We start from the raw sequence: 22,784 nt of genomic DNA on the forward strand, positions 1-22,784 counted from the left end.
TACGAAAACCATGAGCATTAAGCTTCATATGTTGCCCCAAACACAAAGCAGTTACAATTTTACAATATCAACTATATTCAAGCGACCGAAATAGCTCTGGAATAAAACTGTTGTTATGTATGTGGTGTTATATTTTGGAAAACCGTTAGCGGAAGAGACCCGGTGTTTGTATATTCAGTTTGCAATGTTGCTGCTCGTCACATGGAACATTTTCTCAAACTTTTACGCCACAACTGAAGAAAATGAGTAGTACTGGTTCAAATCAGAGGACTTTGTTCCAGACTTGGGGTGTCGCAGTTTCCCAAAACAAATTTGTTCAACCAAAGAAAGATGACGCTCGACGGCGCAGAACAACCCCAAGCAACACGGCTCAGGTAGCTACATCACACACTCCGCAAAATCCTTTATGGACTGAAATAGGTCAGGGGTCCACATACACACCAGAAATCCCAGTGAGGACTGAGGACCCTGTACCTGCTTATGAAGATGGAGATGACGACGATGATCTTATGGTGGTTGCTGTCTACGAAGCTGAAAAGACCCTTCAGCTTGATAATGCAAACTTTTTTCAAGATGACAACCCTGTAGGAACAGAGAGCAGTGTTCTCTCTCCCATCCTGTCAGGTGTGCAGACATATCCAGATTTCCCTGGGTTTGACAGCTCCTCAGCTAAGGTATGGATCTACCCTACTAACTACCCCATCAGAGAGTACCAGCTGAAGATATCAGAGGCTGCCCTGTTTCAGAACACACTGGTGTGTCTTCCCACTGGTCTGGGAAAAACCTTTATAGCCTCTGTGGTTATGTACAACTTCTACCGCTGGTATCCATCGGGGAAGATTGTATTCATGGCTCCCACTAAACCTCTGGTGGCACAACAGATCGAGGCCTGTTATAAAGTGATGGGGATCCCACAGGCACACATGGCTGAGTTGACAGGTAAAAACATATCATACAAAAATGTCTTTCACCTTTTAGCCATTATTAACAAGACAGCATCTACCAATTCACAGGTAGCACAGCAGCAAAGCAGAGACAGGAGGTGTGGAGGTCCAAGCGCGTGTTCTTCCTTACCCCTCAGGTCATGGTGAACGATCTCACTAGAGACACCTGCCCGGCTCAGCAGGTCAAGTGTGTGGTGATCGATGAAGCCCACAAAGCACTGGGCAACCACGCTTACTGTCAGGTACACAAACCTTCCACTGATGATCACAGCTTGCCATTCGATTCAGTTATGCATCACTGCTGACTGCATTTTCAGGTTACATTTTACTTGTCAAGTCCAATTCTGATTGAACCTGCAATAAAATGATTTTAAAGTGAGAATATTTCTTCATCATTTCACATTCACTCTTATGAATGTGAAAAGTGGTTTCAAAAGGTGCATTACAGAGAGTGGAGGCCATAGTGAGACCTCTTTATCTCCACTCAGAGCATCATTTGGATGTTCACACACCAGTCAAGGTGCTGTTGCTATAACTGTAGCTATCTAGATTTGTGACAATCAAAGCATCTTGATATCAATGTGAGACTTCAATCACTTCTATTGATGCATTTCTTGGAAGGATTAAGTGATATGACAAAATACTGTATGCCATGGTAGCTTTCCTTATAACTTCTCTTTTTGTGCTGCCCATGGGGAAAATGTAAATCAGTGAGCAGACCTGCTTTTTGGCCATTTTATATGGTTTTTGCATCAATGTATCGAGGTACCAGGATTTGTGAGGTTTTTAATTCATTGAACTAGCCAAAATTAAGTTTCCATCTAGTTACTTTATCCATAAACAGGTTCTCAGTTGAATCTCCAGAAAATATTCTGCATTATGATTTCTATCCACATTGTAATATAAAATTACACATACCATAATAGCAGACTTTATCTAATCACCAACTTCTATTTTCTAGCAGGAATGCCTCTTTAGGTTTGCCTCTTTGCACTTTTAGTTCATTACATTATCTAATCATAATAATCTATCCATATAAGGTGTTAGAAATGTTCTCTACTTGCTCCTCTCCCTGTTACTCAGGTGATCAGACAGCTCGGCAGCCAGACTCTGCAATTCCGCATCCTGGCCCTTAGTGCAACTCCAGGGGGAGATACAAAGGTAGGAACAATATACAGTATCTGTGCCTGTAAATCCTTTTTGTCTCTCTGGTCTAATGTACCCTAAGTTTGTTCTGAAATCTGATTTCAATATTCCTCTCTTACTCCATCCCTGCAGTCGGTGCAGTCGGTGATCTCTAATTTGCTCATCTCCCACATTGAGCTGCGTTCAGAAGAAAGCCCAGACATCCAGGCACATTCCCACCAGCGCAGCGTGGAGAAAGTGGTGGTTCCTCTGGGAGAGGCCCTTTCTGCTCATCAGGCACGCTACCTGCAGGTAGGCCCATGCAGTGATGCATCATATTTAGCAAAGCACCTTTACAGCTTCTACTCTTTTCCAACAAATAAACACCTGACATAACAGTCAGAGTTTAGCGGATTTGAAAAAGGTCACTTTTTTTACAATGCCAAGCACCAAGAATGGCTTTCTTCCTTGCTGATATCAAATTACTCTACTAATTTATTCATGTTTGAGTCTTTATTGTCCATGGTGCTTTCACTGTCACATTTGTATCAATGATAAATACACAAACACACAAACTGATAAGCTCATTCAAACTTAGACAAAATTTAGTTTTATATTCAAACTTTCCCCTGTCGGAGACATTAGGTTTGTATTTATTATTTAGGGTGTGTGTCATTTGTTTTTTTGGTGCTTTGCTGCCATCTTGTGGTTAATGTTTGCTTGCTTCTGTTTTAAGAAATCCTCAGTTGTAATCCTTTTTTGTGCATCACACACATTTCCTTTTGCTGTGTGGTTCTTACTGGGTCAGTTAGTATTAAATGGATTGATTTGTCTTGAAAGCAGCATGCTGTTACACTCGGTGGTCTGGCTTTCAATGTTGGTAGATTTTCCGGATTATTTACGGACCCTCTCTCCTTTGGGGGTTAGTTCACTGCCTGTGTATACTGCACTGTAAATGTGCAGCTACACTTCATCCGTCACAGGTGGACGGACAGCTGGAATGTGACACCTGCATTTTAAAGTTTAGACCTGTTGTATATTTGCTCTTGATTCTTCTTGGATTGTTTGTAGTAACAGTCAGAACTCTTCCTTAGTTACTTTGACTTTCATTTTTCACCTTCTCTTCATATTACCTCCCGACTGGAAGGCGTCTGCAACCTGCTTGTTATCCTCCATGTCCCACTGCCCTCCCTTAATTTGACCAGACAGCACACAAAACAGAGACAACACTGTAGTCAGGTGTAAAATGAGCATTACTGCAGTTATTCAGGTGGAATTTAATGGTTATTGGGCAAATCAGAAAAATGAACCAGTCATGCAGACAGGTGCTTTGAGCTTAGTTGTGTGTGTTTTTGGCCCATTTTATCACTGCCATTAGTTAGAGGCTAGTATTTGTCCATATAACCACTGAAGTAGCCTCCTCTCTTCTCATGCCCTGGCACTGGGATTTTGATTGAGCGTAGAAGGTTTTTTAGACAATGTCAGTGAGCAACTAGGCCACAACTCCAAACAAGTGCTGAGATATCCATCATAAAGTTTACACCCTGTGTCGTGTTGTGTTGGAAACTGATGGTGTAATTTAGGGTTTAAGTTTTAGTGGCATTTTACATAAATTAGAATTAATTTGTCCAAAAAAAAAAACCTATCGTGTATTTAAACAAATGTGCTTTTATTTGTGACTGAGGAATCTGTACTTTCAGAAAAACAGATGTCATGTTTTAACACACCAGTTCTATATCAGTACTGTTTTTCGTGTTTATTAGAGTATACTGCATTTTTTACCTTTGCCTAAATGTAAACTCATAACTGCTAAACAAATTATTAATGTTTCCTCGTTTTCTTGTACTATCTCCATCAGTCACTGTATACAGTGTACTGTATTGTGCAATGAGCACTACTGTAGTGTGTGTGTGAGTGGGTCCCTCTTCTGAGAGGTCATCATGTTACTATGTTCCAGTAACTGAGCACTGGTTCTTTTTGTGAGATGGGTTATGCTACACGTCTCAGAACAAACTAGGGTGTGACCCCTTTTGTTTGCCACATTTGATCCCATTAAAAGAAATCCTTTCAGTGATTTTCTACAGTAAGTTGGTACAGACAGATTAGTCTGAAACACAACCTTCTATGCCCAACTTAGAATATAAAGCTGAGACTGCGCAGTTGTTGCATTAGTAGGAATATAAATTGTTATATTCAACATTTCAAAACTTTGGGGAATTTCATTCGGAGTCTTTGAACAATTTTATTATTTCTCTGCAACATATTTCTGAACATCATTTACTCAATGCAGTTTCTGCAGGAATACTCCCAGGACTGTGTAGAATAAAATACATATAAAATAAAATAAATAAAACCCAGCATCACTGTAGATTTCAAAAGACAGGAGACAAGCACATCTTTATTGAACAAAGAAAACCACAGTAGCTCTTGTTGTTGCACTTGAAATTTCACAGTACAGCACACTTTTGCAAAACACACACAAAAAAAAATTAAGCGAAAAGAAAGGAAAACAAATTAAATCCTCAAACTCGATGTTCCCATATAACCAGGCTCTTAAAGGGAAAACAAACCTACATGTATCATGGCTTTGCAAGTTTACACACTACAGTTGTCATGGATCAACTCTTAAATCATTAAATGCAAAATAAACTCTTTGGATTTGAATGTCTTGATGTCAACCAAACTGCTTGACTTTAAGACTGGGCAACCCTCCCAACCCAATAATACACTTCCTTAACTGTCAGTTCCTTTACATTTTCTTGTGGATTAAATAAGATGAAACCAATTTTTTCACAGTGTGAGCTGCCTAAGCATTTCATAGGACGCCCCTGTCCTGGTAAAAATGCTGACACTGATGATTTGGCTAGTTTACTTCCAGTTTTTTTTCACTGGCACCCAAGCAGTAAATTCAATGTAAATTTCCAAAGCAGAAACGTTCGTACATTACTGTGAACTCTAAGTGTAGCTGGTTTGACGCTTTGTTGTTGTTGCATTGCATTGGTATGTTTTATTTAAAATATATAGTGAATATATACATACATACTCTGACTTCATAGACTCTTCTTTAGATTGGTTATAGAACATTAGAAACAGTTTGAACTTAAACAGAATTGAACTTTTGTCTATTTAAAAAAAAAGAGTATAATCACAGTAGAGATATTCTCTGAGCTCTATTTTTCTGTTGCACTGTCTCTACTCAGCAGCAGTGGCATTTGCAATACAGTAGTGAATGCATACTCACTAACATTGACACAGAGTAGCAATAAGAAAGAGCATGAGAAAGAGGTAACTATTCCTGTGTGTGAAAGCGGTTTGAGACATGAGGAATGCATTGAATTCATTACAGCCTTTTCTTAAGAGAAAAGGATGCACATAATATAAGTATATAATAATATTAAGTACTTTCTGATTGTCATTCAGCAGTTAAACCAGTGAGTGTTTCAGCGTTTGGTTCGTAGATGTGTGGCATATGTTTTCACCCTCCCTCTGTAGCTATACATTCATATTTTCAAAATTATGGCCACCTATTGTGTTCAGCTTATTTATGGTTCAAGCCACTGGTTCTGGTCTGGATGTTGTTTATCAGGTTGTGTTGCATGCTGCCTCTTACCACAATACCTGCAACTGAACACACCCTTAGATAGGGTTAGGTTAGTGGCCCATGAACTGTAATAACTGGCTTCTTGAATGTTGGTTATCTGGAGAATATTGCACTTCATTTTAAAACAAAAAAAGTGTGACTGGCATCACATAGACTTGTCACCTTTAGTGAATTATGTACTCCAGAGATAAAAAACAAACAGTTGATAAATAATGACAGATTTGACATCGTCTCGACAAGCAAGAGACTGAGAGAGAAACTGTTTTTTTCTGTTGTGCATTGTTCACCCCACGACAAGACGTTGTGGCTGTGCAACAAACAGAAAGGGAGCACAATAAGGCTGCATGTCCATGGCCTGTTTCTGTTGTGGAAAAAACAGGCTGTTGCATGTTTCGGACAGTACCCAATGTTCACTGTGATCTGAGTGGTAAGAGTTAAAACTATTTCAACTTTAACAAGAGAGTGCTGTGCTTAGGAAAGGTTTAAGTCATCTCAGTGTAAGAACAGGAAATGAATGCTATGCTTCACCTTAGCATCTGGATTGTGTCCATGAGAGTATGGCAGTGGTTTAGTTGGTTCTTATGAGTGAAATGAGGATCCATGTAAATGAACATAATTGAAAATTTACTGAGAGTAGATCAAGGGCTAAGTTTTTCTTACTTTATCAAGACCCAACTGCTCTGGAGTGTGTAGGGCTGGTGGTCGTTTCAGGTAAAGGTGATGATTACAGAGGATGTTGCACCTGAGGCTGTAGCTGAGTTGGGGCAGTGTTAAGGGAGTCTTTATGAGGGTCAAGGGGTCACAGATAGGAGGACACTGCTTAATCCTCTTGTCCCTCAGCGTCGCTCTAGGAACCAGATCTCATTCTGACGGTTGCTGTGAGCGGGGTTGGTGTAGCCGGCCACGATAAACGAGTCATTGACGCACATTCCAGGAGAGTCTAGCAGCTCTGCCATGGCATTGATCTGGTTAATGATGGTCACTTCATTGGTGGGACCGGTGAAGGCCCTGAAAGCAGAAAAAAAACAAGCCAACCATTAATTTTAGCCCTAGCCCTATCACTGACTCACACAATAACACTATCTCTGAGTTAACTTAGAACAGTGGAACTGGTCATTTTAATTTTATTCTCCACTGACCTTGTGTACACAACTGTGGCGGGCCACATCTCTATAACGATCTCACTGTCATATGGTTGTGGGGGCTGGGCCTGATGCTCAACAGGAAGGTAGTACGCCACAGTGACATCATGGGAGATCACAGAATGGTTTTCATCTGTGCGTACCACTGTGACGATGGGGAGCGTCATTCCCAAGTAGTCACCTAGATTATGAAAATGGCAACTGTCAATGTTACCAGTCAGGCTGGTGTGAAAAATTATTGGTTTGGAAATGATCATAAGCCAATGAAATAGAGGACAAGGCTGGGTTTCAAAAGGCCAGACTCTGATTGCATGAATGGTCTCTTGATTGTGGGCTCACCTGAAGAGTTCTGTTGGCAGATGTATCTCATTATCCTCATAAAACCATAACAGATGCTCTGTTCGTAAGTTTCCTCACGCATTGTTATGCAAGCCCAGTGGCCTTTTTCGTAGTTGCGTTTCTCATAGAGCAGCTCCCCACACTGAAAAAGTAAAGACAGAGTTAGGATTTAAACACCTTATGAATACTGTGTTAAATTTAATTAATTATCCTTATGAAATCAATTTTCTGTTACAAGTGGAGAATGGCATTGAAAATGTCAGCAAATGTTCTGACAAACTGGAAGCTACCCAACCCATACAACCTTAACAACTTGCAATTAAAATCATTCTAGAGATACAGTATTTTGGCCTTTTGAGCATAATCAGGAAGTGACATCCCGAGTGTGAGAGTTTTCCCACAGATTTACAAAATAATAATAATAATAAAAATGAAATAAATTTCACAAGGGAGGTGGTGTAATCATGACTGATGTGTTTCTGTGATTTTGATCTGAAGTTTTATATACAGCCAATAAATATCCTGGTGTCTTTTAACTTCTTTTAAATGAACCTAAAAAATTTACCTCAGGTTATAACAGTCCTTTCAGATTGATATCTCTGAACTTTTCTGATAAATATTTAGATACATTAGGCATAAACGATGAAAATAAGCTGCATTCTTGCTACAGGATATCATTATGTGATGTGTACTTTTTTGGCATTGTCTTTGCACTGTAACCACAGCAGCTCAGGTATAAGCCCACTGGTTCAGGTCTGCAGGCTGTCAACGTGCAGTTTGCACTGAAACCTGCTCTAAGAATAGAGTGCCATGACTGTCCTTTTGTTTAACCGGGGTGTCCAGCCAAGTTTTAATGAACTAATTAACTCAAGTTAAACCAATTAGCCCTCTTTATTTATATGGTCCCTTAAGGCGTTTAAAAGGCTTATTGTATTGAGTGACACAGTCATCTTGTCAAAAATAAATAGCTGACCTATACTCATAAAGAAGATCACTATGTGATCGTAGACTGTCAGAGACGCTGGTCATGTTCTTAATCGTATTTATTTTAGAGGACCGATCTTTTTGGCGTCGTTGTATGTGCACTACAATGTGTTAAAGGTTTATAGAGATGCTGTTAAGTGTGTCTCTGTATTTTAAACCACTCAATTATTGGTTAGAACAATAAAATGAAAGTTGTTCTGTAGACGTCATAATCTACACACACACACATGTCCATGTACAGGAAAGCTCTGTCCTAAAATGAACCAACAACCAGTTAAATCAAATTTAACTGGAACTGCAGAAATAAGGGGCTTTAGAATGGTTTTCTCCTCCAAAAAAAATATTGAATCTCATCATGAAGTTATTTCTGTGTTCATGTTGAATAATGTAACTCAAAGTGGATTTTATTAGCTACTACATTTTAGATATTTTGCAATGTTGTGAGCTTCTTGTATCCAGAAGTTAGTCTGGTAGTCCTGTCAGGTAGATTAAGGTTTTCAACTGCTACTCTTTAAAGACTGGGTAGTAATACAAGTTCATAATTTGTACATCTAGTCCCAGGTGCATACACAGTTTTATATATTACAGTATGTCATTGCTAACATACTTATTATATTACTTGTTTTTCTTATAAGAACATGACAAATTGTGTGAACAATTCAACACAGGTTGAGGGTATATAAATCATTTGTCATGGTTCAAGTATTAAAATTCAGGGAGATACCTTGTCTTTGCGTGCAAGGAGAGTGAAAGGGATGTGTTCTCGAGTGCTGCGTCCTTGGTTGTTGCTGGTTAGCTGCTGAATGGGCTCTGCCATTTCTGTCAACAGACAAACAAACTGTATTTGGTCATTTTAAACCATGGTCAAAAAATGGACCATGAATAAACATGGATAAAAGTATTTTCAGGAGAGCAAACAAATACTCAACCTGGTATGTTTTTGTTTAACAAGAACACCCAAAACCTTTAATCAGATGTTCAAATCAGATGCCAACTTTGCATATTAGTCAAAAGAAGAAAGCAGATGTTTTTTTTAGCCATTCATAAAATACAGTTATGCTTCTTTTTCTGATACTGTGTGTTTTGGGCTTGCATGTTGACACCATTAAATACATTAGGGCTATGTGCAACCTCTCATAATTTTCATATACCATACAGTGTACATACAGTACATACTTCCATATAACTTTATTCCACTCACATCATATATACACTTGCAGTTACCTCTCTCTAATCTATATAAAACATCCTCATTTCCAGTAATCTGCTTGCAGGCTGCCAGATGGGTAGAGCACTGTTCCAGGATGTCACAGAGAGTAATGTTTATTAGAGCTGATGGAGAGAACACTGACTAAAGCTGCCCAGGGCCAGGTATAGACTGGCATTAACAGAGATGTACTACAATAGTGGACAGTGGTGGCTTTGCTGTATTTTATGTATCAACAATGTAGCTAACTCCTTTATTGAGCTGTGACTTAAGGAGCAACCTTTCTCCAACCAAAGGAATTCAACCCTGTTATAGATTCTTTTAGCACACTTATGTTACAGATATTTTAGTTTAGCTGCACATGCTTAAAATGAAAGAAGTGTGGACCCTACTGCATAATACTGCAGGAGGGCCATACAGGCAACTCATCCACAGACCAGTATCCGCATCAAACAGTAACAGCATAAATGCACAGACTCTCTAATCAGGTTGTCAGATTAAATAACAGCATAATGTTCCATTGTTGGACTGTCAAATACAAGGCACTCAAGGTGAACCCAATTTAATCACATTCTGTCAATCAATACCATGGAGGACAACAGGGTCAGAGGAATCTGTGATATTTAGGTGATCAATCATTTGAAAACGAACAATGCTGATGGTTGGGGTTTGAGTGTTTGCGAATGTGTGTACATCTAAACTCGTTTAGCAGCATCTTGTGAAATTAAGGCTACAGTATAAACCACTAATGAGGGTAGTTCATTAGGACGGCTAATAAGCATGAACATTTGACAATAAGATATGACCTTCTAGTTAGTATGTGTATCTTCAATGAGAGTGACAGGGAGGGAAATAAAACACACTGCAGCTTTAAAGCACTGCGTGGTTATCCACACATGCAGGCAAGTACTGCACACACAAGCAAACTCAGTTTTTATGGCAGCTCCTCCAGAGCTGCTTAGTGTTGAGGCAGAACAGTCAACACGCCCAGTCAACACACACACTCTTTTTTGTGCCTGGGCTTTCTAATCTGTACAGGCCTGTAGTCACGTACACTTTCAGTCTGGAACCTGTTTTTTTTGTAGCTTTCAACAACTACATTTCCAGTGAGGTTTGGAGCACCTTAACAAACGCCATACCCTTCACTTCATTTTTGAAATTGCACCAATGTGTATATTAATTAGGAACAATGTTTTCACAAATTTCCTTAACAGTAATGGATACACATTTTGTATGGAATACGAAACAAACCCTGTTGGCATGTCTCATCTTAAGAGAGATTACTTAAGTAAAAAGATTTATGCAAAAATACATACTAGAGCAGAGGTTAAGTCGCACAACAGCAAACCCAGAACTGAGTTCGACTCTCCATAATGAGTAATGACTGTGATTTAATTTGTGGCTTTGATTACAGGAAAACAGGTGTGTACGTATAGAATTAGGAAATTGCTTAAGACTCAATTATTGGCACTAACGTCAATAAACATGTGTGTACCAACTTTAAATACATAACTGGGTAGACAGGCTCCATACAGTAATTAAAATGTTTTGAATTTGGCAAGACTTAGGCATGTTGTATAACATGCAAGCTGATTGACTCCATTTTTTGTCAACCACTACAGGATGTTGACTGGTCTGTCATATTAACACTTGCTTACAGTGGCAAAGCAAAACCACTCCGTACTGATGGGAAAAGACCAAATAAATATGCTAGCACTTGTTTTCAATTAATCTGTTTCAAACACACTGACAAAATGGAAAAAAATCAGCGTTGTCACAACGGATTAGTGCTGCCAAAAGATCAGCATGCAATTGGGTTTGTGTTATTTGGCATGAGGATACTGCTGTGTGTTTGTAGTTTCTTGGATAAGCTAATGCACTTATTACTGTCCGAATTTATGAAGAGAGACTAAGACAGGCAGTCAGATTTGTTTACTAAGTGTTCATTTGGTTTTCACTGATGTGAAGTTAAAAAGAACACGGTGCAATGGCCATTTGAGAGTGCACTTGGCCTGCATCTTTTGAGCAATGAATGTCATCTTGTTTACAAGCGACAATGCCTTCATGCACACACATCAGTTGATTATATCTGCACCTTTGACCTCCTTTTACTTTGGAATGAGCCATTGTGAATATTCACTGCAAATAATATCATCTTTGTTTCCAGTAAATAGCGTTACTGAGGAGGCATGGAAATCATACAGTCTATAAAGGTCTTTCATACAGCATCAAATGGTTGTACTGCAAGAATCAAAGATACAAAAACAACAGGCCGTTTCACTGCTATAGATTTGTGTTTACAGCCATCTAGTTTGCTTGAGGCCACAATGATACCTGTTGCCATGGTTATCGTATAAACTATCTCAGTTCTTTACAGTACTTGATTTAAAAACAATTATTAAGTAGCTTCAGTGGAATTAAACTTGTATGTGTTCATGTGGCATGAATAGCTACAACTACTAGCTCAGCAGCTTTTAGCATTTCTGCATGATGAGCTGAACACCAACCTAACCTAACCCCACTTCATCTGTCTCCGTCCCAATTAGAGTAAAGAAGTTTACTGTGGCCTTGGCATGTGTCCTGAGTGACAGCATTGTAGTGCAGGATTTAGAAGCTACAAACTCAGTACCAGTGCAAGCAAGGTAACTAATCCCCCTGAGTCATAAAACCCCAATAAGTGATTTTATACTAAGTCCTCAATTAGTGCGGTGGTCTGAGGGCAGAGGAACAAGGATGTGCCAGCGTGTTACCTGATTTTCATAGGGCAACCACACAACTGAACTGGACTTATAAAGAAGGCTTTGAATTTTACTGTTTACTGGTTTGTGCCCTACAAGGAGAAGTTAGATATCTGAAGTGTGTTTTGAAAACAGCACTTAATTGCTGTGTATCGGGAATGAAAATGTTCAAGTTTAGCTTATCTCATTGGGTCCATTGTCCAGGTCTGTGTTTTCAAGATCTGTGAATAGCAGCGACTTGGAAGGTTCCAGAGTTCAAAACAACTGCTGTCGCGTCTTCAGCTACGCACAATGTCTGGATTTATACTGTAAAATCAGGTTTCCAAAGCTACAAGTTGCACAATGTTATCACTGTTACCATCAGACACAAACACTTTGAATGGGAAATACAGAGTACAAACCATTGTAGAACATTTTTCATACTGCAACATGACTGCCCGAGGTAAAGCTAAACTGCATGCTGAGATCAGACTCACTCACTGGATTGGTCTAGTGGCCATCTTTTCAGTTCAGGGGTTGCTAAGCAGTCCAACCTCAAGCAGTCCTGACCATATTCCTATAAAAACAATAATACCTTGTGCCATGCCACCTGTGAAGCTGCAGTCAGATTGAACTAAACAAAACAAGGTGGTACCACCAGTATTTGAAAACAAAACCCATCATCATCATCAAATTTAATGTCATAATTAAGACCAATGGTGTTACTGTACTAACCTCAAAAAGTGGCAATATAAATGTGTCAATACAGTCGAGTATACGTTTTTACATCCACATAACCCTATTGAGTTACTGTTGTGTCAGGCTATGCGGTAGTGTCATATTAAAGGCAGAAAAAATCTCATCTGCTTCATTAACATGATTGTCAGTGTTTATCACGGTTTATCTAATTTGTTAGACTATCTGATGCATGCAGAATGCATTATCATGGTGTGCTTTTTTTGGCTTATTCAGTAAATTAAATATTCCATATTGCAGGCAAACTATAAACAAGTATTAAACCATTCACAGGTGCAATATGCCTTACAAAATGGCGGATATAGTGGTAATGCGTAGTCATAAATTGCTTCATGTTTTGCTGTCTCTTTGTCTGACAACTAGGCACTTTGAATTCCTTAAATGTATATTATTATCTGTATTATTTTACCATTCATTTTCTATCAAGTTAACTGCTCGACACCACAAACTCTAGTATTACTATGCTATTAGCCATAATATTACTGTTTTAGTATTAGACCGTACTACTACAGTAATATCACTACCATATTATTATAATGTCTGTAATATTATACTGTTCTATTTAAGTATTTTAAGCTAAAAGAAACAAGTATTTCCTATTATTATATATTATATATATTTGTCAGTGCCTTACAAACCCTATATTCCTGACCGTGAAAACAAATGCAAGTTTACATGCAAATTCAATTCTCATTGCAGACACCAGAGTTAAATGGCAATTTCTTGCTTTCTGTGCAACAGTGTTAAGTGTGACAGAGGACTTTCCCAATTGTTTCCACTTAATGTGCCTCAAAAAGTATATGCAATTGACAACAGACCCCTATTTACTAAAGTGGGCTAAAGAAACATCTAGAATATATATGTTGTGGTAGAATAATAGGACTACTAAATCAAAGACCAATTACAAGCTCTCTAAATCAAGGTAACACAAAAAGGCTGTTACTATTTTGCAGAACATTAGCAGTTAAAATAACAGAGGTACTGAAATATTTCTCATCTTTCTGGGACCCACTACAAATCCCTCCAGGGACCCCTAGAGGTCCCATGACCACACATTGTGTGCTTTATAGTTTTTGCTGTATAACAGTTTGGCCCTTTAAATGATCTGTCTGCATACAAGGAGTTGAACAGTTTTTTGACTGTCTACCACGAAGTTTGGCCCTGCACTTCATGCATTAATAATATATTCTTAAAGTTGAAAAACATGGACGTCTTAATGGCAGGAAATGTGTTGTCCTGGCTGGAACTGGTTGTATCTCATTAGAAACTAGGTCAGTGTACAGTGGTACAGTGGTGGTATTTCTTGAGGAAGTTGAGCAAAAGTAACCTAACTTGAGTCAAACACGTTGTTGGTTGTTTTTACTTGTCTGTACACCTCATGTGAAAGACAAACTCCAAAATAAGAAAGCTAGGACTAAAACATTAAAGTTATTTGTTAGCTAAGAAAAGTAGCTTGTATGTCTAGTTGTTTTTTTCTCGCCATATTTTCTTTTACCTTGAGAAACTTCCACCTGGTGTCCCCTCGCTACGTCCTGCCAGTAATGAAGCAGTCGGTCTTCGTCTTCCTCCGTGGTCTCTGCCTCCTCTTCCAGGCTGCCGTTGCCCGAGTCTGACTGCTGGTCCTCCGAGAAAGACTCGAGGTCCTCCAGTGTGATCATCCCCTGTCGGTCGGGCCCACTACCGTCACCACCACCACCACCACCACCGCCGCCGCCGCCACTCATCTGGCAGCCACCTCGGTCCATTTCTGATAGTAAAGCTAGTACTTGCCGAGGAAAAACACCGCAAAGGGTTGACTTAACATAAAAAAGCTACAATTACTCATTTATCGTCGCTGAATTTAGGCTTCGGTTAAGTGCTAGTCTTTTTCTTCGGACCTCGGTGGGACAACCGTTACTTTCTGGTCAAGAAACCAGGCACTATAAAGCTTTACACGACGCATTTAGCCATGTTTACATTCGCTGTATTATATCTGACTTAAACGAGCCAGACTCCTTTGCTGGGTGCACTTTTCATTCGCTTAAAAACAAGGAAAAAAGTGGTCTCCTTCTCCCGTGCGTCGCAGCCTGACGCTTCCCTTGTCTTAACCGGAGGTGAATGCGATGTTTATAGGAGATCAGGGCGAACCACGTGACCTCCCTTCCCTCCCTCTCTCCTACTGCCCGAGACGATAAATAAGCGAGACCCTCACGCTCGTACAGACATTTGAACAGGAGGGACCCGAGGTGGTGCCACTATCAAGGGGGCAGAAGTCTTGCATAGCATCTTCGCAGTAGTTTCCATGCTCTTTGTGGTTATTATTTCATAATATACCTGTTGTATGTGAGCACAGAGCCAGATTAATTGTGCGCTGTAGCACGTAGCCTAGAGCTGCAACTAATGACTATCAGAAAAAGGGGGGAAAAAGTCCATCACAAGTCCAGTTAAAATGTCTGCTTCAATTAGTTTTTTTCTTTGTCTGACAAACACTAAGATAAAAAAAACAACAACAATATTTCTGCTCCACCCTTATTATTTTCTACTTATATTTTATTGAATTTTTAAAGTTATTTGATTCCCTTTACTTTGCTTTTTATTGTGTTTTTCTAATTGTCATTTTAAGTCATTCAAATGCATTTCGTCACCTTATGTGGAACACTTTGAATTGTCCCTGTGTTTGAAAGGTGCTTTACAAATAAATCTTCCTTGCCTTGTCTAGTGTTAGTAGTAGCATATAGTAATGATTTGTATTCAACCTTCTATTTAACCATCCATGGTTTTTACATCAGTATATTAAAAAAACATTCTATGTCCACACAATAACACTAATCAAAATCCTGTCACTGTATACTTACAGATTAACAAAATTACTCTTTTATGTGTTTAGTTGAGGTGGCAGCTTTAATGTATTTGCCTATAACACCCTGTTTATGACAGTGACACCTTGCTGCATTTGACTCTTTACACCCTGACCCTTTAAGAAATTGATGAATGTCTTACAACAGGACACACAGTGGTAGGAGGTGGCGGGGAGGGAATCAGGAGTGTGTGCGCATATACATTTATCTGCGTGACAGCCATGGCTGCCTTTGTAAATGTAAAAGGAGATAGAATACAGACTCATTGTAAAATGCTGTAAAATACAAAATAAGCATTAAAGACCTGAAAAAGAGGGACTATAAGGCATTTTAAATAATTATCCCATGTGTGATTTGCATTGGTACATCATTATCTAAATAGTCTTTTAATATGGATGATGATAAATAAAAAAAACTTCCCAGGCTGAGGATAATAAACAAACTTGAACTTGTGTGCTATTGGACAGACTAGGCAGGATTTCCTCTGATCTGTGTCACTGCAACAGCATTCCACCATGTTGCACCCTTCAACATGCACGTAGAGAGGCTGTTATATAATCTCCTATAGTCTGTGAAGGAGTCTCTATGTAAATGCACACATACAAACATGCAAACACAAACACACATACACTGAAACACACACATTTGACAATAGTCTACAGGCCCCCTGTATCTATCCACCCACACCCCTACAGGGGTTGTCTTTGTCCTTATGTCTGTTCCTTGTAAATCCACACAACTGGACAGTGATTACATTTTGATTTACAACAGCACCCTCGCAGCAACATTAGTGTTCATAATAATAGTAATGATAGTAGATATAATAATAATAATAATAATAATAGTAACAGAGTTTTATCACATGATTAAGCTTTTTGAGGTTTCCACACTTTATTTTAGCAAGGCAACCTCCTTATACTTGTTCTCCCTCATTAGTTTCAATGATGGCAAGGCAAGCTTTACAATGCGCACACATAAATACACACGCACACACCAATATGTCCTTTGCATTGTTGACATACAAGAGTGAGTTCAGCTTAGTGTAGTTTCTGTTATTAATAGCTGCCTGCCAACTGGCTTTTTCACTGATTCCCTACGTCACTTAGCTCTATGCCCTTCAACCAATCAGCTGTTGGCCTCTGCTGAGCATGCTCAGTGAGGCTCCCGTCGATGATGTTGTCATTTGGCCCACGTCCTCTCCTATCCTCTCCTCTCCTCTCCTCTCCTCTCCTCTCCTCTCCTCTCCTCTCTTCTCCTCTCCTCTTTTTTATGAGAGCCATACACTGATTTTGTTTAATTCCCAACCCACAACATAACTCACCTTATTGTTGCTACCTTAAGCATTAAATTTTTATTTTTATTTTTATCATTACCATTATTATCACAGTTTCTGCTTCAAATTAATTAAAAAAATTTCCTGTGCCATGTGACCTGTTCTTATACAGTGCAGATAGAGGTGGCTAAAATTAAAAAGTATATTGTACTATTTTTGTAATGACGTATCTTCTTATTATCACTGTATGCAAGATTTAAGCAGTAGGTGTGAAGTGTGTGGTTGATACTACACTTGTAAAATGTTTAACAGTTTCAATCTATTTGATCTTAAACGTGACAGGTTTTACATACATATGTTTTAGTGCTGCTGTACCGCTCAGGCACACTCACTCCTGTTATCCTTAACTGTGAAGGAGAGGCCCACAGCCCCAATATCACACATTTCTCTCCAGCATGCCATGTGGCATTCAACAGCAAAGCAACAGCAACGACTGAATTTACACTTGGTGCTTTTTCTGTTTTATTGGTGATCCTCTGCATTAATCAACAAATAGAAAAATAAGCAAGTAAACAAATTAATAAATACAATTACAGACAAACTGGTCCTGACAGTTCTGGTAAACAAAGACGAAGTATATTAATATGCCTCCTGATGTGATGCATTTAATTGACATGCATAAATCAATTTTTATAAAAGTGTAGTAAACAAGCACATTGCACTGAAATTATAGCTGAACTACCACACAGTTTTCTCTCTGCACATTTTGTCATTTCACTCCACATTCCAACCAGACAAAAACAGCGACCTCACTAATCTGGTTCTGTGTAATCTCATAATCTGGCCTTGACCGCTGCATACACATTCCCACACTGTGCTCCACCTGTCAATTAACTAGAGGAGGGGGGGATTGTGCCTTGTAACCAGCTTGTGGTCCTTTCACTCAGTGTTGTTGTTCATGCACAACCTCACAGACGTGCATATGCAGCATGATGGACACACTACAGAAGAGTCCATGAGAGTATCAGTTTTAATTGCTTCAGAATTGTCAGAAATTTTGTGTGACAACAAGGCTATTTAACACGACTAAGTGCTAAAGATTATGGAGGCTATAAAACTTATAACACATTAACATATTGGATAATGTAGGATGAGTTAGGTTAGGTGACTATAAATTGCCTTGCAGAGGCAATTGTGAGTGTGAATGGTTGTTTCTGTACATGTAATAGACCAGCGACTTGCTCACCCTATGTGAGTTGGGATAGATCGATCAGACAAAAATTAGCTAGTTTAGATTATAGGCAAATGCATACATGTTAACGTGTGAAGCTGGCTTTGTCAAATGCCTAATATTGTAGCTTTAATCCTGTCATGAGCTATAGTGTTGTTGGACAAGTGGAAATTAAAAAAAAAAAGAAAAAGATATGCTCTTGAGAACAGGAATTTCTTCTCCAAATTTCATGGAAATCCATCAAATAGCTCTGAACAAAAGTGTTAGATGGACGATGAATTAACCACATTACTTGAGGCTAAAAAGTATGTGAAAATGGGATGAACATTTACTTTATGACATTAAGCACATTGAAATCATCATGACTTCAATTTAGCTACTTTATATTCTACTCATCATTTTGCAGTGGATGTCAATTATTACTCTGAGTCAGCGATGAAGAGGCTGTGAAATATGTGGAACAGACACAAATGTGACTCCGTGTTTGTAAATATGAACTGAGATCCTAATTCTGCTGCCAGGGTTGTTGTTGTCACATGGCAGGTTGAGCTGCATGTGCTTGTTATGCTACAGGTTTGAATCGCACCTTAGGGGTGTTGACAGACATCATTTTTCCCCCTCAGCCATCCTTGTCAAACATAATCAAAAATTAACCCTTCTTTTTCTGGTCTTCTTCTGTAGCCATTTATGTAGAAGCCTACAGTATTTTCTGGCCCATCTGGTCTGTCTTTTTCTGTACCCAGAACTACATGAGACCTTCACTACGCAATTTAATCTCCATCCATCTCCTCCCGTCAGTGGTCCATCATTTCCTTCATCTGTCACAACTATGACTGAATTAAATTGTAACGGAGCTGTTACCATGTGGTATTCTACGGTATGTGAAAGAATACAAAAATATAAAGTAAATATAATATAAACTACACAATAAAATGAAAATGTAGATAAAGAGAGAGAAAGAAAAAACGAAACATGCAGTTCACATAGAATTACACACGCTTTACATGCCTATTGTGTACATTTACCTACACACTGAAAGTATTACTCGCTATCGCACTTGGTCTTAAGTTAACAATTTCTCTGTGTTTGAAGCCTTCACAGTAGCAGATGAATTAATATTAGAAATGTAATAAAAAATAAAAAATAATCCTCTAATCAAATCATCCTCTAATCAAATAATCCTCTGTTGTCTGTTCCTTTATTAAATTAGCAAACTCTTGAAATCTCACTCTACTGCACAATGCATTAATGAAAATAAAAACCCTGCAAAATTTTGAATAACAACATCATTTCTGTAAAGTAGAGTTTCTTAAGCCACAGTTGGTTCCTCAGTTTCTCAATAAACCTCCTCTCCTCTGGCAAACACCTGTTAAGTGATCTGCCTTCAGATTTAAACCGTATCATGTGTAATGAAGGAAAGACCTAACCAGATGGACTGGCCTCCTCACACTCTCATGAAAGAGCATTTAGGGCTAGGTGATATAGCTGTTGATGTTTTCTGAAAGGTCAGTGGAATTAATGGTTGTCATTTAACCCTTCGTTTTTGTCTCTGTAAGCTCTTTGAAGTAGACTCGCATTTCACCTCGGAGAAACAGGCTGAGGGTTAGCAGAAATAACACTTCAAGAAGGAAGCATCATTTAAAATGGTTTCTCTTTTCTGTCGTAGTATTGATTATTGCCACTTTTTGTTCCAGTGGTGATTGTGAAGGTGTTTTAATATAAAGGATGTGTTTCAAGATCAACAGATGCTTGGATAACTACAGCTACATGTGTTTGTTTTTGGGCATGTTCGTCTCTTATTTTGTTGATTGTGATGTTTGAAAACTGCTTGGAAATTAATCGGTGAGAAAAAAATATGTTTCAAAGTATTTTAGAATATATTTTATGTTTAGATTTAAATATACTGTTATGCAGTGATCACTGTCAAAATGTTTTAAAATAGTGTAAATTAACTGACATTTTATTTTGAAATATTACAAAAATCTTAAATTATATGATAAATATATAAACAGTATAGCCCTATGTTGTTGTTGTTGTTGTTACTGTTGTCTTCTTCTTCTTTTGCTCCTCCTCCTCCTCCTCCTCCTCTGTTTGGCCTACTTTGTACATCGTACCATAATTGAGGTTTGTGTCCATTTCATAAGACAATCAGCACTTACAAATGTGAGAGTGTCTGCCCACTTCTTCTTTCAGGGCGGCCTTTTATTCTGGCCAATTTTCAGAGCAGTTGTTCCACACATCTGAAATTGAAATTGTAATGACCCAGCCTCCCATTATCTGCCGTCGTGAGGATGAATAGATATTGTTAAAATTGTCTGTTTGACAAACTGCCTCCATCTCTCCTTCCATTATTAGGAAATGAGGACAGGGAGAGGAAAGAAAGAAAGAAAGAATCAAGCACATTACAGTGTGATTGTGTCTCTTGTTGAAGTAAGACTCCTATTCAGTCTGTGCAGGTTTGTTTACCAATAAAGGAACACCTGTGTGACTCAAAGTGGTCACAGAGGGGATGTGTGTGTGTTTGTGTGTGTGTGTGTGTGTGTGCGGATGCACTTTCCAGCCTTATGCAGCAGGGTGCTAGCTTTCAGTCTGATGCATTACCCCCTAAAGCAGGAAATGGCCTATTATTGATGACCCACAGTATATTTATATATATGTTCCTTACACTTCCTGACAGGTGCTTGAGAAATTCATGTCTCGTCTGGTCCAGAACCGGGTGATGGCACACAAGGACCTGAAGACTCTCACCAAATACCAGATCATCCTCGCCAGGGACCAGTTTCGCAAAAACCCACCACCATACATCAAGGCATGGACTCTGCTGTGTGAATGATTGGATGCTACTGTGCGCTATACAGCTTTACATGATATGATACACAGCATCTCACAATCACTGGCACTCAGTTTAAAGATGTATGGAGCCTAGAAAATGACAAAATATAGTAAAAAGTTATCAGACGAGTGAAAAATATAAATGCTTAGATAACATTGATAAATAATATAGGCGGTTAGATATAATAAATGTATACAACCTTTCACTTTTGTTTTAACTTCCTAACAGCTAGTAAAAAAAAAACATTGCCAGCTCAAATGTGTATAATATAAATATAACCTCTCTAGATAATTGGCCTTGTATGTTATTTTCTTTCAAGTCTTTAGAGCATTATCTTTTAGTTGAATTAAAATTAATGGATTTTAGAGTTTTAAGTTTTGATTTTCCTGATAAGCGTGGCTACCTAAGGAAGCATTGAAGTTTTTGTATTTAGCGGAAATGCATCAGATGATATCATTTTAGAATATAACATCTTACTTGCAAATGAAAATCATGCTTTAATGTATTTTTAAATACAATAGAAGCAGGATAAAGGATGCTATTGTAACTGATACACAGAAAACTCCTTACCTGAATATTTCACTCATTCAAAGCCTTTGAATCAAATTCTTACCAGTGATCTCATAGACATATAACCTCTTGCATTCTACAGGGTCCACAGCAGGGAATGCTGGAGGGCGACTTTGCCCTTTGCATCAGTTTGTACCACGGCTATGAGCTGCTGATGCAGATGGGCCTCCGATCGCTCTTTTTTTACATCCAGGGAATCGTGGATGGATCAAGAGGTCAGACACTTCACCTATTGGCTTATTTCTTGCACTTTAACAGATTTCCACCAAAGGTTTTTCTTCCTGGCCACAGGTTGTATGCGTACCCAATAATATACAGTGTATGCTTTGTAAAACTTCTGATATAAGAAACTCTCCATGTGCTTTTTGCTCCAGAGATGTCCAGGGCGAGGAATGAGTTGCAGAGGACTCCCACCTTCATGGACCTCTACCATGAGATGGAAGCAATGTTTGTGAAGCCATCTGCTGGTACCTGAACACAAAATCAGCCAGATCCCTGACCCTTTATTATTGGCTGAGACACTTTGATAAAATCCTGTGTGATTTATATTTTTAGGTCCAGATGAGCCCTTCATTTACAGTCACCCGAAACTGGAGAAACTGGAGGGGGTGGTGCTGCAGCACTTTGCACAGTGGGCTGAGAGCTCTGCAGACAATAATGGTGATTTACTTATTATAGCAGCGCTATGCTGTGACTCATATGTGGAAATATTGTTCTGAGTAAAAGCTGTATGTATAATTCTTTTCATGTTCTAACTACAGCAAAGACAAAGCATACAGCATTGTGTTTAGATTAGCTTAATCATGTTCTTCTGCTGACATTAAAGATGCAATGTTGGAGTTTTGTCTTGTGGCTTCTCTAAAATTCCTGGTTAATATATGGCACCACAGTGTCCATACAATACTTCAAATCCTCAGTTATATGTAAACCCGAGTCTTTCTGAGAAAGCAAAAGCAGTGAGAAGATCCACAATACAGCATTTTTTGTAAATGTAATTCAGTCTGTTGGAGTTAATACCTTGATCCTAAACTTGGAAGTGAAAACCAAAATAAAATTTGAACAAAGTGTTTGATCAATCAGAGCATATTCAATTTGGAGAGGATCACAGAACAAAGCATTCCAGAATCTGAATCAAAGAGGCGTACTCAATGTTAAAGTGCTGTAAGAAATTGGCTCTTGGTTACTGAAGTAATTTGTAATCAGTCTGTTTTTTCCCTGTCTCACC

At 38.7% G+C, this 22,784-nt stretch overlaps 2 protein-coding genes across 2 annotated transcripts in view; one reads left to right on the forward strand and one right to left on the reverse strand.

Annotated features, from left to right (window-relative positions):
- The first annotated feature begins 118 nt into the window (after window positions 1–118).
- fancm (FA complementation group M) overlaps window positions 119–22,784 on the forward strand; it is a 41,588-nt gene continuing 18,922 nt past the window's right edge. Inside the window, exons 1-8 of the mRNA XM_056394279.1 lie at window positions 119–939; window positions 1,014–1,186; window positions 2,028–2,105; window positions 2,223–2,381; window positions 20,834–20,965; window positions 21,642–21,774; window positions 21,934–22,026; window positions 22,115–22,219. Of these exons, the coding sequence (XP_056250254.1) occupies window positions 243–939; window positions 1,014–1,186; window positions 2,028–2,105; window positions 2,223–2,381; window positions 20,834–20,965; window positions 21,642–21,774; window positions 21,934–22,026; window positions 22,115–22,219 (1,570 nt within the window). The 5' untranslated portion in view covers window positions 119–242. The remainder of the gene's footprint in view (window positions 940–1,013; window positions 1,187–2,027; window positions 2,106–2,222; window positions 2,382–20,833; window positions 20,966–21,641; window positions 21,775–21,933; window positions 22,027–22,114; window positions 22,220–22,784) is intronic.
- Window positions 4,436–14,908, reverse strand: soul3 (heme-binding protein soul3). Its single transcript, XM_056394291.1, has 5 exons — window positions 14,311–14,908; window positions 8,860–8,954; window positions 7,152–7,293; window positions 6,810–6,993; window positions 4,436–6,678 (listed from the first exon to the last, which is right to left on the reverse strand). Exons 1-5 carry the CDS (start codon window positions 14,558–14,560, stop codon window positions 6,507–6,509), a joined length of 843 nt encoding a protein of 280 aa, XP_056250266.1. The 5' UTR covers window positions 14,561–14,908; the 3' UTR covers window positions 4,436–6,506.

The sequence above is a fragment of the Seriola aureovittata genome, chromosome 13 (genome assembly GCF_021018895.1).
Source record: "Seriola aureovittata isolate HTS-2021-v1 ecotype China chromosome 13, ASM2101889v1, whole genome shotgun sequence".
Lineage (NCBI taxonomy): Eukaryota > Metazoa > Chordata > Actinopteri > Carangiformes > Carangidae > Seriola > Seriola aureovittata.

Excerpts from the sequence above, each read along its gene's own strand:
- soul3 (XM_056394291.1), bottom strand. The coding sequence starts at position 14,560 with ATGGACCGAGGTGGCTGCCAGATGAGTGGCGGCGGCGGCGGTGGTGGT. Across the intron at positions 7,294-8,859 it reads TCCTTGCACGCAAAGACAAG|TGTGGGGAGCTGCTCTATGA; the intron begins GTATCTCCCTGA and ends TTACTTTTTCAG. Across the intron at positions 6,994-7,151 it reads CTGCCAACAGAACTCTTCAG|GTGACTACTTGGGAATGACG; the intron begins GTGAGCCCACAA and ends TTCATAATCTAG.